At 46.2% G+C, this 19,741-nt stretch overlaps 1 protein-coding gene across 1 annotated transcript in view; it reads left to right on the top strand.

The window, feature by feature from the left end:
* Window positions 1-7,412: 7,412 nt before the first annotated feature.
* Window positions 7,413-19,741, top strand: part of BMF (Bcl2 modifying factor) — a 93,844-nt gene continuing 81,515 nt past the window's right edge. Inside the window, exon 1 of the mRNA XM_040332115.1 lies at window positions 7,413-7,514. Within this exon, the coding sequence (XP_040188049.1) occupies window positions 7,438-7,514 (77 nt within the window). The 5' untranslated portion in view covers window positions 7,413-7,437. The remainder of the gene's footprint in view (window positions 7,515-19,741) is intronic.

The following is a 19,741-nucleotide window of genomic DNA, read 5'->3' as shown; positions in this document are numbered from 1 at the left end:
CATCCTATAATCCATACTATTACAGTAGTATATAATGTACAATGTGTGTGTTTCTGTAATATAATTGCGGGGAAGAGAGCGGGTCACAGAAGCGCTGAACGAAGGTATTTGGCACAATTATATTACAGAAACACACACATTATACATTATATACTACTGTAATAGAATGGATTATAGGATTTTACAAACATTTTAACTCCATTTACACTGGGGATTCCTGTTAGGCAGGGAGAGAGAGGGGGAGAAAAGACATTACATGGTAAGACCTACCCCGAAAATAAGCCCTACTGTGTCTTTTGTTGCCAAAATTAATATAAGACCCGGACTTATTTTCAGGGAAACACGGTACACCCCACAGTCGCCCACAGTAGGGACACAGTGAGAAGGTGGCAAGTGGACATCTTTTTACACCCACCAGAGTCTTGCATTTCACACTTAGTTTTTCCAGTAAACTGAGTTTATATAGTGAAATGCAGTATTTAGAAATCCGTCTGACTCTTTTGATGTTGAATTTTAAATGCAGCGGCAAGCCTGCTGATCTCACAGGTTTGCAAATCTGACAGAACACTGCTGCTTTTAAAATTCAAAATCAAAAGATTCAGACCGATTGCAAAATACTGTATTTCACTATATAAGCACAGTTTACTGGTAAAATGGTGGGTGTAACAAGATGTCTGCTTGCCGCCTTCTGACTGTATCCTTACTTCCTTACTATGGGCGACTGCGGGGTGTACAAAGATGGCCGTAACGGAACGTCACTTCCGTTACAAAATTTGACAGGTTGCCTAATCTGATGGAACAGCGGCATACAATTAGGTTCTATCTAGTACAGTGAAACCTCGGATTGCCAGTAACGCGGTTAACGAGCGTTTCGCACTACGAGCATTTTTTTTTGTAATCCTGACTCGGTTTGTACATGTTGTCTTGCAAAACGAGCAGAATTCAAGCCACAGTGGTGGGCAGTACCACATTTAGCCAGAGGTGCAGGGGCGCCGGAGCCGATCGGAGCTGAGTCAAGCCGTTGCTGTTTGGAAATACCCCCAAAAGAATACTCTGTTCCCAAGCCTTTCCGAGGGTCTCTGAGTTCAGCCGAGCTGTCCCGAGTATTTTCAAGGCTCTACGGCGCCCCCCACCTCTGGCCACATGCAGTATTGCATGCTATAGAAGTCAATTCGGGACAAATTATTTTCGTTTCCATTGACTTCTATGGGAACTCTTTGATATGCGAGTGCTTTGGATTACGAGCATTCTCCTGGAACGGATTATGCTTGTAATCCAAAGTTTCAATGTATGTAGATATCGGTGCAAAGATTAGGCACTCTTCACTGTAATTTTCCAAATAGGTTCATTTCCTAGGATCGTCAGATCTATCTAATGGCAATAATGCAGTTCTTTTCCTATTTGAGGCATTTCAGGGAAAAATACTTCATTATTGCAACTAGATGCACCTACGATCGTATAAAAAAAGTCGAGTCGAGTCGAATGAATGAAATATTCACACAGCAAATTTTTAGGCACAGATTTTAAATCCCATTAGCCTTTCAGTTTGGTGCAATCCTTGACTTTTCTCAAGGTTTTTGTCATATATACAGTTATGCTCATAAGTTTACATACCCTGGCAGAATTTATGATTTATTGGCCATTTTTCAGAGAATATGAATGATAACACAAAAACTTTTCTTTCACTCATGGTTAGTGTTTGGCTGAAGCCATTTATTATCAATCAACTGTGTTTACTCTTTTTAAATCATAATCACAACAGAAACAACCCAAATGACCCTGATCAAAAGTTTACATACCCCAGTACTTAATACCATGTATTGCCCCCTTTAACATCAATGACAGCTTGAAGTCTTTTGTGGTATTTGTGGATGAGGCTCTTTATCTTCTCAGAGGGTAAAGCTGCCCATTCCTCCTGGCAAAAAGCCCCCAGTTCCTGTAAATTCTTGGGCTGTCTTGTATGAACTGCATGTTTGAGATCTCCCCAGAGTGGCTCAATGATATTGAGGTCAGGAGACTGAGATGGCCACTCCAGAACCTTCACTTTATTCTGTTGTAGCCAATGACAGGTCGACTTGGCCCTGTGTTTTGGATCATTGTCATGTTGGAATGTCCAAGTGCATCCCATGCCAGGCCAAATTTCATGTGCCTTTGTAGCTCACACATCCCCAAAACATCAGCGATCCACCTCCGTGTTTCACAGTAGGAATGGTGGACCTTTCATCATAGGCCTTGTTGACTCTCCAAATGTAGCGTTTATGATTGTGGCAAAAAAGCTAAATTTTGGTCTCATCACTCAAAATGACTTTGTCTCTGTGCTGTTTGGTGTATTGTAAGAGGCATACTTTGTAACATTTGCCCATCTTTCTTCAAATGCCTCCTTAAGGCTCCATGTACACTGAAGCTGATTAAAGCTATAAAAAAACGCCAGTAGCTTTGCAGGGAGCCTTTCAACGTTTTTTTGCGTTTTTGCAATAGCTTTAATCAGCGTTATTGAGTGTAGCTTTTATATATATATTTTTTTTCTGCATTTTGCGGTTTTTAGCGTTTTTTCCCGATGAAAAACTGCACTTTGAACGCAAATTTGCAGTTTATCAGCTTCAGTGTGCATGGAGCCTTACTATCCATGCACACTGAAGCTGATAAAAGCTATAAAAAAACGCCAGTAGCTTTGCAGGGAGCCTTTGAACGTTTTTTAGCGTTTTTGCAATAGCTTTAATCAGCGTTTTTCAGTGTAGCTTTTTTTTTTTTTGCTTTTTTTTTTCAATGGATTCAAAAACGCAAAAAAACGCTGGCACCAGCGTTTTTCAGCATTTTGCATTTTTCAGCATTTTTTCCCGCCAAAAACGTCACTTTGAACTCAAATTTCGAGCGTTCAGAAAAAAGCCAATAAACTCCAAAGCTCAGTAACATTAAAAAACGCCCAGGTGTGCATGGGCTCATAGGCTAACATAGAGTTCAGTTTATGGGCTAAAAAAAAAAAAAAGCCAAAACTGCAGTTTATCAGCTTCAGTGTGCATGGAGCCTTATTGTGCATCTTGTAACAGCCACACCACATGTTTTCAGAGAGTCCTGTATTTCACCTGAAGTTATTTGTGGGTTTTTCTTTGCATCCCGAACAATTTTCCTGGAAGTTGTGGCTGAAATGTTAGTTGGTCTACCTGACCGTGGTTTGGTTTCAACAGAACTGCTCATTTTCCACTTCTTGATTAGAGTTTGAACACTACTGATTTCTCAATTCCTTGGATATCTTTTTACTGTATATCCCGTTCTTGTTTTATACAGTTCAACTATTATTTCCCTTAGATCCTTCGACAATTATTTTGCTTTCCCCATGACTCAGAATCCAGAAACGTCAGTGCCGCACTGGATGAAAGATGCAAGGGTCTGTCAGGAGTCCAGAAACTCATTGACCTTTTATACACACACACTAATTACAAGCAAACAGATCACAGGTGAGGATGGTTACCTTTAATAGCCATTCAAACCTTTTCTTGTCAAATTGTGTGCATGTTATCAGGCCAAAATGTAAACGTTTGATCAGGATTATTTGGGTAGTTTCTGTTGTCATTAGGATTTAAAAAAAGTAAACACAGTTAATTGATAATAAATGGCTTCAGCCAACCACTAACCATGAGTGAAAGAAAATAAATTGTGTTATCATTAATATTCTCTCTCTAAAATGCACTTTATTGTTGTCATCTGATTTTGCATATTTCTAGGAATTAAGGGCCAGATTCACAGCGGAGATACTCCGTCGTATCTCTCAGAGTATCTATGCGGCTGATTCATAGAATCAGTTACGCATACATATCCCTAAGATCCGACAGGTGTAATTGTTTTACACTGTCGGATCTTAGGATGCAGTACCGTGGCCGCCGCTGGGGGGAGTTTGCATCGTAAACCAGCGTCGGGTATGCAAATTAGGAGTTACGGCGATCCACGACGGATTTTCGCGTTCGCTACGTCGCCGCTAGTCTAGTTTCCCGTTGCAAAGTTAGTCGTCGTTTTTGGTGCCTTAACTTTACGCAGCACACGTATGTGCTGTATAAAGTATGGCCGTCGTTCCCGCGTCGAATTTTAAAATTTCACGTCCGGGAATACGGAAGTACGCTACGCACGTCGCCGATCGAAAAAATGACGTCAGTTCGCGCAAAGCACAGCGGGAATTTCGAAACTGAGCATGCGCAGTAGGTCCGGCGCGGGAGCGCGCCTAATTTAAATGGCACACGCCCCTTTAAATTACACGGGCTTACGCCGGAGGCCACCAGCGTAGGTTTTCATTGCAAGTGCTCTGTGAATCAGGCACTTGCGATGAAAACTTGCGGCGGTGTAACGTATCTACGATACGTTACGCCGCCGCACTTCTACCTGAATCTGGCCCAAAATTTCCTTATCTTATATTTTTGAGGCTGGGTTCACGCTATTGCGAATTGCGATGGAGACGGGGGCAAAGAAGTGGCTCCTAATTGGCGTGAACACAGGTCCAGATAGAACAGTGGCTCTGGACCGTGGTCCGCTATTTAGGGATGCCTGCTCTAGTCCCTGCATGCAAGGGTGGCTCCATAGGATGCTGCAGGGGAAAGGAGCCACCCACAAAGTGCTTAAAAACTGAGGGTTTAAATTCACTTTAATTTAAAATAAAATGGGCAAATGACACATACAGTGTGCATCGCCGGGCCCATGATGTTCCTGTGCTGAGAGTGATCTCGCTGTGCGTTCCTAGCACAGAGACTGAGCTCTCAACTCCCCACTAGAATAGTAGCTTGTGGGACTGGATTCTGATAATGTGACCACTAAGGCAGCCAATCACAGTGGTCACATGATTGCTGATCCTTTCTACCCTCCAGGCGCACAGAACCTATTAGGCCCCATTCACACCTCAGTGTTTTGTAGCTTGAAGCTCAAAGCTCCAAAATGTTGGAGGAGAAAAAAATCAATTATTCTCTATGGAGATGGTTCACATGTCCACTCCAAGTCGCCTAAAGCCTAACGCCTGGAGCTCAGAAAAGTTCTGGAGCTTTATTTGTAGCTCGACCTGGGCAGATTTGAGTGTTTTTGGCATGTTTTAATTTTCATAGTAATTAACCACTTCCCGCCCGCCGTATGCAGAATGACATCTGGGAAGTGGTTCTGTTATCCTGACTGGGCGTCATAGCAGGATAACATGCCGGCGTGCGCCCGTGGGGGCGTACAGCGTGGCGATCGCGAGTGAGGCGTGTCAGTCTGGCATGCCGCATCTCCAATCGTGATAAGGAGCCTCTGCCAGAGGCTTCTTACCGCGTGAACCAGGAAGTGCTGGTAAACGTCATTCCTTGGTTCGCGCTGACAGGGAGACTCGATCGGCGGCTCTCCCTGTAGAGGGGGGGGGGGGGTCTGTGCTGATAATCAGCACATTGATTATCATCACAGCCCCCTCAGATTTGACAATCAGCTAGCAATCAGTGCCCAGCTGTGCCCCAATAATAAATACTGACAGTGCCCACCACAGTGCCAATCAGAGCCCACCTCAGTGACCAATCAGAGCCCACCTCAGTGACCAATCAGTGCCCAGCAGTAACACCTGTCAGTAACTAATCAGTACCTTATCATCAGTGTCACCTGTCAGTGCCCATCAGTGCCGCCTATTGGTGCCCATCAGTGCCGCCTATTGGTGTCCATCAGTGCCGCTTATTAGTGCCCATCAATTCTACATATCAGTGCCTCCTCACCAGTGCCCATCAGTGCCACCTTATCAGTGCAAACTCATCAGTGCGCATCACTGCTGCCTCATTAGTGCCCGTCAGTGAAGGGGAAAACAAAATGTTATGACAGAATCTAGGAAAAGCTTTTTGTTTAACAAACATTTTGGTCTTTTTTAGTTTGTTTAGCAAAAAATAAAAACCCCAGTGGTGATCAAATACCACCAAAAGAAAGCTGTATTTGTGGGAAGAAAATGATAAAAATGTTGTTTGGGCACAGTGTAGCATGACCACGCAATTGTCAATCAAAATGTGACAGCGCTGAAAGCTGAAAATTGTCCTGGGCAGGAAGGGCAATGCGCCATTTGCAGTTTTTCGTGCATTTTGTTGGATTCATTTTTATTTATTTTTTTATTAATATTATTTATTTATTTATTTATTAATTTTCATTAGTGTAAGGGGTTAGGATTAGGAGTTGGGGTTATTTATGAAAAACATTGTTAGGGTTACTAATAATAATAATAATTATAATAATAGTAATAAATAAACACCCAAACCTGAACAAAAATTAAATAATAATAATGTGTTTATTTTGTGTTAGGGTGTTTTAGTTATTTATTATTATTATTATTATTATTATTATTATTATTTAAGGGTTATGTGTAGGGGTTAATTATTTATTTAGTATTACTTAGTATTTATATTATTTATTATGTATTTAATAATATTTTTAATAACTTGTGTATTTATTTTACAGTTATTTATTTTCTTGTTAGGGTTACTACTACTACTACTAATAATAATAATAATAATAACAACAAGAAAATAAATAACTGTAAAATAAATACACAAGTTATTAAAAATATTATTAAATAAATAATAAATAATATAAATACTAAGTAATACTAAATAAATAATTAACCCCTACACATAACCCTTAAAAAAAAAAAATAATAATAATAATAATAATAATAATAATAATAATAATAAATAACTAAAACACCCTAACACAAAATAAACACATTATTATTATTTAATTTTTGTTCAGGTTTGGGTGTTTATTTATTACTATTATTATTATTATTATTAGTAACCCTAACAATGTTTTTCATAAATAACCCCAACTCCTAATCCTAACCCCTTACACTAATGAAAATTAATAAATAAATAAATAAATAATATTAATAAAAAAATAAATAAAAATGAATGGAAAAGCAACAAACGATGCAGCAGAATCGCTCTATTGGCTAATGGAAAACTTTGCAACTCGTGCCAAAAAACACTGAACAAATGCTTAAAGACGCTTGCGATTCTAAAGCCATTCCGGGGCTGGGTGGCAAGGGGTGGCAAGGGGGTCATCTAGAATGGAAGCCTTTAAAGTGACAACATTGGGGGTGCAGGTCGCTGACATCTTGAGAACAATAGTGAATCTGCTGGAAAACTCCGTGTTCTCCAATGAGCTGTCCAGTCATGGAAAGCACGGAGGGGGAGGGGGGATCTACAATAAGAGAACACAAGGAGTGTGCGATGTGTGATGGAAATACAACTTTCTCCACTGACAGACAGACTGACACACAGCGGGCACCACAAACAATAGGGAGAGGGGGGAGGGGCCAGGACATCCATGCAGATAAGGGGTAGAAGGGAGCCTTGTCATTGGATAATGATGAGTGGAGGGGCGTGTCGGGGACAGAGAAGCGCTCCTCCAGCCAATCACCTCCGCTCTGTCCCCGGCACTCCGCCCCCTATTTCCTCCATGGACTTCAGTGATCCCGGCTACCGGGAGCAGCTCGTTTGGCAGGTGAGAGGCGGCTCGCGGAGTGCGGGGACCAGGTGAGCGGGGTGTGTGTGTGTCGGGGGTCATCGTATACAATGCTGACTATATAATGCTGTACATATAGAAGTCTCCGCTCATCTCCCTCCGCCCGGTGCCCGGACCGGCTGCGGTTTGTACCGTACAGAGGTGGGTGATGTTTGGGCACAGCGATCGCCGTTCCTCGGGGGAGGAGTGTATGGAGGGGCTCAGTGTATATAGGAGATCTCCGCTATGCCAGGGGGTGCCCGTCACCTTCCACCCAGTGTGGTGCCCATGGGTGGCACCGGGTGACCCCCGCCAGGATCAGCGGGATAAACAGAGAAGAGATGTGAGGAGGAGCTCTGTGTACACAACATCTGTGCCGGAGATCTCATGTGTCACCTACCTACCGAACCTACCTACCTTCACCCCCCACAGGGAGACTTTTCAGGAACTCCAATTAAAGTGGAACTCCAGTAAGGGCCGTCTTCATAGCACCATGGGCCCCGGGGCAAAGTAATGCACTGGGGGGGGGGGGCTACTAGCCTTCCCTAAGTTACCCATCTACTCTCATGAATTAAAGTATAAATAGATGATAGAATTAAACATTTATTTATTAGTACTTTTATTAATATTAATTGGAAACAATAAGAAAACATGCCATAATCAAAGACTAATCAACAGAAAGGGCAGAGTACAGAGGGGTTTAGGAGGGCACAGTGCTGGGATGAGGAGGGCACAGTGCTGGGATGAGGAGGGCACAGTGCTGGGATGAGGAGGGCACAGTGCTGGGATGAGGAGGGCACAGTGCTGGGATGAGAAAGGTACAGTGCTGGGATAAGGAGGGTACAGTGCTGAGATAAGGAGAATACAATACTGGGATAAGGAGGGCACAGTGCTGGGATAAGGAGGGCACAGTGCTGGGATAAGGAGGGCACAGTACTGGGATGAGGAGGGCACAGTGCTGGGATGAGAAGGGCACAGTGCTGGGATAAGGAGGATACAATACTGGGATAAGGAGGGTGCAGTACTGGGATGAGGAGGGTTGCAGTACTGGGATGAGGAGGGCACAGTGCTGAGATAAGGAGAATACAATACTGGGATGAGGAGGGCACAGTGCTGGGATGAGGAGGGCACAGTGCTGGGATGAGGAGGGCACAGTGCTGGGATGAGGAGGGCACAATGCTGGGATAAGGAGGACACAATACTGGGATAAGGAGGGCACAGTGCTGGGATAAGGAGAACACAGTACTGGGATAAGGAGGGCACAATACTGGGATAAGGAGGGCACAATGCTGGGATAAGGAGGGCACAATGCTGGGATAAGGAGAGCACAGTACTGGGATAAGGAGGGCACAATGCTAGGATAAGGAGGGCACAATACTAGGATAAGGAGGGCACAATACTGGGATAAGGAGGGTACAGTGCTAAGATAAGGAGGGCACAGTACTGGGATAAGGAGGGCACAGTACTGGGATAAGGAGGGCACAGTACTGGGATAAGGAGGGCACAATGCTGGGATAAGAAGGGCACAATGCTGGGATAAGAAGGGCACAATGCTGGGATAAGGAGGGTACAATACTGGGTTAAGGAGGGGACAGTACTGGTATAAGGATGGCACAGTACTGGGATTGGGGGGCACAATACTGGTTTAAGGAGGGCACAGTACTGGATTAAGGAGGGCACAGTACTGGATTAAGGAGGGCACAGTACTGGATTAAGGAGGGCACAGTACTGGATTAAGGAGGGCACAGTACTGGGATAAGGAGGGCACAGTACTGGGATAAGGAGGGCACAACACTGAGATAAGGGTGGTACAGTACAGGTTTCGGGACGTTGCCATCCCAGGATAGTTTAGTAAAAAGTGTGACAGTCCCGGCAAAATCGGCACAGTTGCAAAGTATGTTATAATGCAAGATCATCATGGGGCCCCCATGCACCTGGGGCCCCTGGATTAAGACGTCCCTTACTCCAGTTATACCCTAACTAAGCCTAAACCTGCGCCCGCCCCCATTCTGAGACTCTTCTGTCTACCCTGTAAAAGAAAGATGTCTCTATATACTTATTCTCGGGGGCGCTCCTGTCCGGTCACATGATCGGGTCCCACCACTGGCTTCAGTGTAGAGGAGGGGCAGTGACAACTGCTGCAGAGCCTGAGCGATGACATCACCCATTTACTTACTATGGGGAAGCTGTTGTCCCCTGTCCCTCTTCTACCCTGGAGCTGGCGCTGATACCCGGCCATATGAGCGGACTGGAGCAACTTTGGACCACATTGGTGGTCAGTGGGAAGAATGATCCTTACATTGGTGGTCAGTGGGAAGAATGATCCTTACATTGGTGGTCAGTGGGAAGAATGATCCTTACATTGGTGGTCAGTGGGAAGAATGATCCTTACATTGGTGGTCAGTGGGAAGAATGATCCTTACATTGGTGGTCAGTGGGAAGAATGATCCTTACATTGGTGGTCAGTGGGAAGAATGATCCTTACATTGGTGGTCAGTGGGAAGAATGATCCTTACATTGGTGGTCAGTGGGAAGAATGATCCTTACATTGGTGGTCAGTGGGAAGAATGATCCTTACATTGGTGGTCAGTGGAAAGGATGTCCCTTACATTGGTGGTCAGTGGGAAGAATGATTCTTACATTGGTGGTCAGTGGGAAGAATGATCCTTACATTGGTGGTCAGTGGGAAGAATGATTCTTACATTGGTGGTCAGTGGGAAGAAACTCTCCCTTTTATTGGTAGTCAGAGGGAAAACACCCCTTAAGTTGGTGGTCCATTGGAAGAATGGTCTTTCTATTTCTTAATATTGGTACAAATGTGAAATGTTTTTTTTTTTGCTTTATCTACAACTGCAGGAATATACATTTTTAGTGACTTTATATATGGGATGTATATACTGTACATGGTACATCCATTGACTAAGTGGTTTGGATCCTAGACCACTTCGTTTTTGGTGTTTTTTTCTCTGTTTCTCCTTTTTGGTTGATGACTCAGGTAAAATCTTGGGTCCCTTCCACAAACATTTTTGTACTTGATTTGGCTTGCATTCTTGCCATTTAGCATTAGGGACCTTCCACACGGGGACGGATCCGCTTGCAGCGGTCCGCCAGCTCAGCGGGAGATCTCTCCGGTGAGTCGGCAGATGACAAGTCCCTTTCTGCTCACTAAGTGGGGAGGAGCTTGTCCAGCGCCACTGTCTCCTATGGCGCCATCTGGTGGTGAGCCGTTGGTATTACAAGTTATTACCACCAGATGTGTAAGCTGGCGCCATCTGGTGGTGGCCGTTGGTATTACAAGTTAAGCATTACAAGTTAAACAGCAATTCTAATGTCATTTTTCACTATTTTCACTGCCATCTTCTTCCCTCTAATTAGAACCCCCAAACATTATATATATTTCTTATCCTAACACCCTAGAGAATAAAATGGCGATTGTTGCAATACTTTCTGTCACGCCGTATTTGCGCAGCGATCTTACAAGGGCACTTTTTTGGGAAAAAATTTCTTTTTTTTTTAAATTAAAAAATAAGACAACAGTAAAGTTATCCCCATTTTTTTTAATATTATGAAAGATAATGTTACGCCAAGTAAATTCATACCCAACATGTCACGCTTCAAAATTGCGTCCGCTCGTGGAATGCCGACAAACTTTTACCCTTTAAAATCTTTATAGGCGACGTTTAAAAAAATCTACAGGTTGCATGTTTTGAGTTACAGAGGAGGTCTAGGGCTAGAATTATTGCTCTCGCTCTACCAATCGCGGCAATACCTGTGTGGTTTAAACACCGTTTACATATGCGGGCGCTGCTCACGTATGTGTTCGCTTCTGCGCGCAAGCTCATCGGGACGGGGTGCGTTTTCTTGCTCCTAACTTTTTTAGCCGGCTCCTAGATTCCAAGCAAATTTGTCAAACCTTGTCCTATGGAGAGATCGGATGAAAACAGACAGCATGTTTGTTTTCATCAGATCTCATCCGATCCGCCATGGATGGATGGCGACGTATCGCCATCCGTCTGATTTTAGCGGATCGGGTCTGGTGTCAGCAGACATGTCACTGCTGACATCCAAAGTTCCATAGAGAAACGGCCGTTCAAAACTGACAGGTAGACCTGAACAATCCGGCAGTGTGAAAGGGGCCTTAGGGTTCTGGACCCAGTTCCCACCAGGGACACCATATACCTGGAGCTTCTATGTCCTCCATGTGTTTGTGTTGGGCTTTCTTCCACAATTCATAAACATACTTGTAGTAATTGGCCGGTGTGAATGGCTGAATTCTCCGTAAGTCTCACACCTGAACCGGCTACGGATCGCACAGGAACGTGGTGCGTCTCTGTTTCAGGGACGAATCAGGGTTGAATCTTTGCCTGAAGCTCTGCAAGAAAAGTGTCAGCACTGATGGGTTTACTTCCTTTTTGTTTCCCTGCAAAGGTAAAGCATAATGGGCTTCTATGCATCGCATAGTAGCCCATTATGTGTCACTGACCTGAAACCGAAGCCTGCGATGTCCCCGATTTCCTCGCCGGCTGGAAGCGTCCATCTTCCGGGGTCGCGGACTCCTGCTCTGTGACTCGGGAGTCGCGGGACGTCACTCCCGCAGTTGCGCGCGGGAGCCGCCCAGTCACGGCATGACCTTTGCTTGGAACGGCACAGCGTGAGATTTCTAAAGTGCGCATGCGCCAAATACGTCGGCACATGCGCAGAAGAAATCCTTGTAAGGGGAATTGTAAATAAACCATGTAGGTTTAGGACATATTTAATGCACCTACAGGTAAGCCTTAATATAGGCTACCTGTAGGTAAAAGTGTGTCGTAAGAGTTTACTACCACTTTAAATAAAGAGAAGCTATAGGCATTATTTAAAGTGGCCCTGTCATGAGAAAAAAAAATTTGCTCAAGGGTTCCTGCAAGTGAAGAGTTTGGTAAACTGAACTTTCTGGCAGCCCTCAATCCCTACTTCTTTAGTATTCAAGACTGCAGCCTCCACCAGTCTCTTCAGCATTTGACACTTCCTGGAGTGTCAGTTGGCTGTGTTCCCTGCTGCACACCATCTTTCCATCCTCTGACCCTACAACACTACAGGGCACAACAGTGACATAGGGGATGGTGGATGGAGCCACAGTGGCAAGCGCATGCAAAATGTTGAACGCTGAAGACTGGGGCAGTTATTGATGTAGAAGTGTATAGCTGTGTATTACTGTATGTAACAATGGGCAAAGAAGAATGCGGGGGGGGGGGGGGGGTGGACATGGTATGTCCACGCTGTGGGTTCCTGGCTCCTACTCTGTTCGACATGATATCAAATAAATAGAGAATCTAGAACAGGGGTGTCAAACTCCATTTAATCAAGGGCCACATCAGCATTATGATTGCCCTCATAAGGGCCGGTTGTATCTGTAAGATTAGATGTCCAGCGCATCCCCTCCCTTTACATTAGATGTCAAGAGCCACCCCACCATCGGAAGTTGTGTCCCCACTCTCCCTTACATCACAGTGCACCCCCTGTCCTTATGCTGCTGCTGGGGAGAAGCTGGATGCATTGCTTGAAACTAGAAAGTAAGGGGTCTGGAGTAGGACCAGAGGAGGGCTGGAGCTCTCCAGAGGTAGGTGCAGCCTACATGATCCCCAGGCCAGCCACAACCAGAGGTAGGTGCAGCCTACATGATCCCCAGGCCAGCCACAACCAGAGGTAGGTGCAGCCTACATGATCCCCAGGCCAGCCACAACCAGAGGTAGGTGCAGCCTACATGATGCCCAGGCCAGCCACAACCACAGGTAGGTGCAGCCTACATGATCCCCAGGCCAGCCACAACCAGGGGTAGGTGCAGCCTACATGATCCCCAGGCCAGCCACAACCAGAGGTAGGTGCAGCCTACATGATCCCCAGGCCAGCCACAACCAGAGGTAGGTGCAGCCTACATGATCCCCAGGCCGGCCACAACCCAGAGGTAGGTGCAGCCTACATGATCCCCTGGCCAGCCACAACCAGAGGTAGGTGCAGCCTACATGATCCCCAGGCCAGCCACAACCAGGGGTAGGTGCAGCCTACATGATCCCCAGGCCAGCCACAACCAGAGGTAGGTGCAGCCTACATGATCCCCAGGCCAGCCACAACCAGGGGTAGGTGCAGCCTACATGATCCCCAGGCCAGCCACAACCAGAGGTAGGTGCAGCCTACATGATCCCCAGGCCAGCCACAACCAGAGGTAGGTGCAGCCTACATGATCCCCAGGCCAGCCACAACCAGAGGTAGGTGCAGCCTACATGATCCCCAGGCCAGCCACAAACAGAGGTAGGTGCAGCCTACATGATGCCCAGGCCAGCCACAACCACAGGTAGGTGCAGCCTACATGATCCCCAGGCCAGCCACAACCAGGGGTAGGTGCAGCCTACATGATCCCCAGGCCAGCCACAACCAGAGGTAGGTGCAGCCTACATGATCCCCAGGCCAGCCACAACCAGAGGTAGGTGCAGCCTACATGATCCCCAGGCCAGCCACAACCAGAGGTAGGTGCAGCCTACATGATCCCCAGGCCAGCCACGACCAGAGGTAGGTGCAGCCTACATGATCCCCAGGCCAGCCACGACCAGAGGTAGGTGCAGCCTACATGATCCCCAGGCCAGCCACAACCAGAGGTAGGTGCAGCCTGCATGATCCCCAGGCCAGCCACAACCAGAGGTAGGTGCACACAATACTGTACAAGTCAGCAGTTGGACAGATAACCACATTAGTCAGTAATGACAGAACATTTCATCTAAATATAAAGACCCAACAGAATGAATCAGCAAGACTTCTCCTGTGTGTCCTTTATAGAGAAACGTGGACCTGTCTGCGGTGCTGAATGTCGCCTTCAATAGAGGAGAGTTTTTGCCTCTCTTCTCTATAGAATGAAATGGACAAAACGTTTGCTCTATGGATACCGAGGGTGCCATTGGGACAGGGCTGGGTTCCTCAACTGTGTACAATATCCTCTGATCACTTTAGCCATGTGTTATTTCAGGTGTCTAAGAAAAGTAGCCATTCTGAAGACTTTAGTAACTTTGTTACAATGTACTATATCGGAGGACCAGTCCATGGCCTGTAAGCAACCAGGCCGCAACGCAGGAGGTGAGCGGTGGGCGAGCAAAGGCTTGATCTATACTTACAGCCTAACGCATTACTGCCTGAGCTCCGCCTCCTGGCAAGTCAGTGGCAGCATTAGATTTTCATAGGAGCGCGAAACCCTACTGTAAACCGCGCATGCGTGGGATCTAGGTTGTGCGCTCTTATGAGAATGTAATGCCTTATTATCTGAGGCGGGGGTGGAGCCGAGAAAGTGATGCAAATACAGATCATTAGCTGCAAGGTTTGACTGCAAAGACACCCTATCAGTGAGTGGCAAGTGACAAGCTGTATCTGGTGGCAGGCCTTATTGTGGCAAGTGAGCATCTTAATTCCATTGTAAATCTGCATCTGGCGGCAGGCCTTAAAGTGTTACTAAACCCAGGACCCTGCATTCGCTATATCTGCTCTCCCACAGAACAATCATTTTAGTAAATATAAACTGCTAAATACTTTTCTCGTCAGCAGTATATAGCAGTCTTGTGACTTATATCAGTACCTGGTTAAAGCTTGTAGGAGGAGTTTTCATACTACTGCACTGGCTGACCTATCACAGGATGCAGGCCCCCTGACTCTCTGTCAAGAAAGCGCTGATTGGCCCTGTGCTGATCACATGCACCCTCCCAAGAGAAAAAAAAAACAGCAATACACACCAAACTGAGCATGTGCCGAGTGACTCCAAAGGCTCTGTACTATTAGGAGGTGGATTGGGGACAGTAGAAGAAGGGGACAGGATGAAACAGCCTTTTTACACAATGTAAAGGATTAACCCCTTCCCCAGTGAGTAAAAATGGCCATTAAAAATTTAGAACATGCTCCAATTTTTCACGTCGTCGTTTTTCACGTCGCAAAAAAACGGTCGTGTGTAGGCTTTAACGACGAAAAAAAATGCGCATGCTCAGAAGCAAGTTATGAGACGGGAGCGCTCGTTCTGGTAAAACTAGCGTTCGTAATGGAGATAACACATTTGTCACGCTGTAACAGACTGAAAAGCTCGAAGACTGAAAAGCGCGAATCGTCTCTCACCAAACTTCTACTAACACGAAACTAGCAAAAGCAGCCCAAAGGGTGGCACCATCCAAATGAAACTTCCCCTTTATGGTGCAGTTGTACGTGTTGTACGTCACGCGCTTTGCTCGAGCATTTTTATTCACGATCGTGTGTATGCAAGGCAGGCTTGACAAGAATCACGTTGAGAAAAACGTCGTTTTTTTTCCATGACTTTAAAAACGGTCGTGTGTACGCGGCATTTGGGTCATAGTCAGCATTTTTCTTCCTCCAAACACAGCAACTCCCCCTCCTCAAGAAGGCACATGTACAGTCATGAATATGGAAAACTAAAAAGGTTGGGACTTTACCAGAGGCGCCAGGCATCAGCCGAGCACCTCCATCCCCGGCAATTTGAACAAAAAAGACAAGGGTGGGACTTTAAATGAAACATGCATCCCAGGAGAAAACACGGAACAACATGTACAGTCATACCAATAACATCGAAATTGGGATTGGGAGAAAGTGCTGTGGTCAGATGAGACCAAAATTGAGCTCTTTGGTATGTGTTTGGATGAAGAAAAATGCTGACTATGACCCTAAAAACACATCCCTACAGTCTAACGCAGGAATGGGCAAACTACGGCCCGGCGGACCTTTTAATCTGGCCCGCGGAGCGATAGCTAACAGGGCAGCAGAGCTGGGGGTAGCCTGTGAGCGTCAGCTGCGCATCCCCCCCACCACTCTCATCGTGCCGTCAGCTGTGCGGGGTCGGGGATGATGCTCAAATTTGGGGGGGGGGGGGGCGCAAACGGAAAAAAAAATGCAGCCTCACTGTGCCCATCAAATGCAGCCACCGTGCCCATCAATTGTCACCACTGTGCCATGCCATAAAAAGCAATCACTGTGCCATCAATTGTCACCACTGTGCCATGCCAAATGCAGCCACTCTGCCATGCCATCAAATGCAGCCACTGTGCCATCAATTGTCACCACTGTGCCATGCCATCAAACGCAGCCACTGTGCCATGCCATCAAACGCAGCCACTGTGCCATACCATTAAACGCAGCCACTGTTCCATCAATTGTCACCACTGTGCCATGCCATCAAACGCAGCCACTGTGCCATGCCATCAAATGTAGGCCGGGTAATGTAACTGAGGAGGGCTAAGCTACTAGCAGACAATATACGGGGGTAATATAACTTATATATTACCCCTCACTCCTGTATTATGTCTCCGATAGCCTTCCTCAGTTATATTACCCCTGTGTAATGTACCCTGATACCCATCAGTTATGGAAATATATTACATAAAAGTTTTGTAAAATAACTCTTTTTATGCTTTTCTACCTTAAATTAATCTAAACATTTAATGTTACAAATTTAAATTTAATTTATAATAATTCACACATACACACCGTCCATCTACTCTTGGTCCGGCCCCCGGGTCCAATATATGAACCCTTTGCGGCCCTCGAGTCAAAAAGTTTGCCCACCCCTGGTCTAACGCCTTGGGTGGAAAAATGATGCTTTGGGGCCGTTTCTCTGCTAAAGATACAGGCCGACTTTGCCGCATTGAGGGGCCAATGGACAGGGCCTTGTATTGTAAAACCTTGGATGAGAACCTTCTCCCCCCAGCCAGAACACTGAAATTGGGTCACGGATGGGTCTTCCAGCATGATAGTGACCCAAAACATACCTCCAAGGCAACAAAGAAATGGCTAAAAAAAAAAGCACATTAAACGATAAGTAAAGGTGTATTTTTGTTTTTTTAGGAATCATACTTACCTCGGTGGTTTCAGCGTCGGTCCGATACTGCATCTGTCCCCCGGCGCCTCTGTATTGAGAACCAAATGATTGAACGCCGCTGATCGCTTGGTTTTCAGAGCTCCATGTCACATGTCATGTTACAGCTCTCTGCTCTTCCCCCTCCTCGCTCCTTGGAGTGCTGGGCTGTGGAAGGGGCAGGGACTACCGGCTCAGCCTCTCAGCGGCTCGCTGAGAGGCTGAGCCGGGTGTCAGTCCACGCACCTGGCGTATCCAGACTTTATTGTCATGATGACGTGGCACCTGGTCTAACTTTTGTGACGTCAGCAGAGAGCAGACTTCAGCCCGCTCTCGCAAATAATTTAATAGTACTTGTTTTATGTGTTTTTTTTTGGTTGATATTTTGTCTCTATCATTTAAAATAGGGGTGTCCCGATACCACTTTTTTGAGACCGAGTACAAGTACCGATACTTTTTTTCAAGTACCGATACTTTTTTTCAAGTACTCGCCGATATCGATTACCAATACTTTTTTTTAATGTCATGTGACAGTATTTTTTGTTTCTTTTTACGATTTTTTTTTTTTTTTTTTTTTTTAGGGGAGGTGGATTGTCAGTGTGTTTTTTTTATTTTTTTTTATTTACATTTTATTTTTAAAAAATATATATTTATTGCAATTTATATTATATATTTATTGCAGCCCTGTTGGGGGTCTTTGGAGAGATATCAGGGGTCTTAACAGACCTCTGACATCTCCCCTTTAAGACAGACAAAGGGACTAAGGACACAGATCCCCCAGTCCCTTTCTCTGCAGCCTCAGCTGAAATGAATGGAGAGAAGCTCCTCTCCATTCATAAACTGAAGCATCGTAAACACAGGTTAGTATGCTCAGTTATATGAATGGACAGAGTCAGTGATCACTGTCTCTGTTCATTCTGAAAAGGTAGGAGCCGGATTTAGCGGCTCCTACCTCCGCTCTCCATCCTGACAAATTGAGGGGGGAGGGAGGACGGCACGGAACACGGGGGGAGAGAGGACAGCACGGAACACGGGGGAAAGAGAGCACAGCACAGAACACGGGGGGAAAGAGAGGACAGCACGGAACACGGGGGGAAAGAGAGGACAGCACGGAACACAGGGGAAAGAGAGCACAGCGCAGAACACAGGGGGGAAAGAGGACAGCACGGAACATGGGGAAAAGAGAGCACAGCACGGAACACGGGGGAAAGAGAGCACAGCACGGAACACGGGGGGAAAGAGGACAGCACGGAACACGGGGGAAAGAGGACAGCACGGAACACGGGGGAAAGAGAGCACAGCGCGGAACACGGGGGAAAGAGAGCACAGCGCGGAACACGGGGGGGGGGGGAAGAGGACAGCACGGAACACGGGGGAAAGAGAGCACAGCACGGAACACGGGGGAAAGAGAGCACAGCACGGAACACGGGGGAAAGAGAGCACAGCACGGAACACGGGGGAAAGAGAGTACAGCGCTGAACACGGGGGGGGGGGAAGAGAGCACAGCACGGAACACGGGGGAAAGAGAGCACAGCACGGAACACGGGGGGAAAGAGAGTACAGCACGGAACACGGGGGGAAAGAGAGCACAGCACGGAACACGGGGGGAAAGAGGACAGCACGGAACACGGGGGAAAGAGAGCACAGCGCGGAACACGGGGGAAAGAGAGCACAGCGCGGAACACGGGGGAAAGAGAGCACAGCGCGGAACACGGGGGAAAGAGAGCACAGCGCGGAACACGGGGGAAAGAGAGCACAGCGCGGAACACGGGGGGGGAAAGAGGACAGCACGGAACACGGGGGAAAGAGCACAGCACGGAACACGGGGGAAAGAGAGCACAGCACAGGGTAAAGATAGCACGGGGGAAAGACAGCATGGTGGGAGAAGACTTGCAACTCCCCTGCCTGCCCAGGTATCGGCTGAGGCATCGGAGAATTTCCCCCGAGTACAAGTACTCGGGGAAATGCTTGGTATCGGTACCGATACGAGTATCGGTATCGGGACATCCCTAATTTAAAATACACCTATGATAAAAATGATAGACCCTTCATTTCTTTGTAAGTGGGCAAACTTACAAAATCTGCAGGGGATCAAATAATAATTTCCCCCACTGTTTAATATTTCTTTATTAACTTAAAATAGTTTACATCTAACAAACCTATTCTGCACTGGTCAGGACTGTTCCAACCTTAGTGAGTGTCTAGAGCAGACAAGTCTTCTTCCTAATGTGTTCTATCAGGCCGGGAAGAAGTTGGGGATAAAATGTGTACACACATAAAACCTCCTGATTCTTGTTTCACGTTATTGCCAGACAAGCTTTCATTGTTTGTAACTGCCTGCAGGGGGAGCTGTTCAGGCTTCTTCTGTCTGTACTGACAGCTGGAATT

The sequence above is a fragment of the Rana temporaria genome, chromosome 13 (assembly GCF_905171775.1).
Source record: "Rana temporaria chromosome 13, aRanTem1.1, whole genome shotgun sequence".
Taxonomy (NCBI): Eukaryota; Metazoa; Chordata; class Amphibia; order Anura; family Ranidae; genus Rana; species Rana temporaria.
This window is presented reverse-complemented; position numbering and strand designations above follow the sequence as displayed.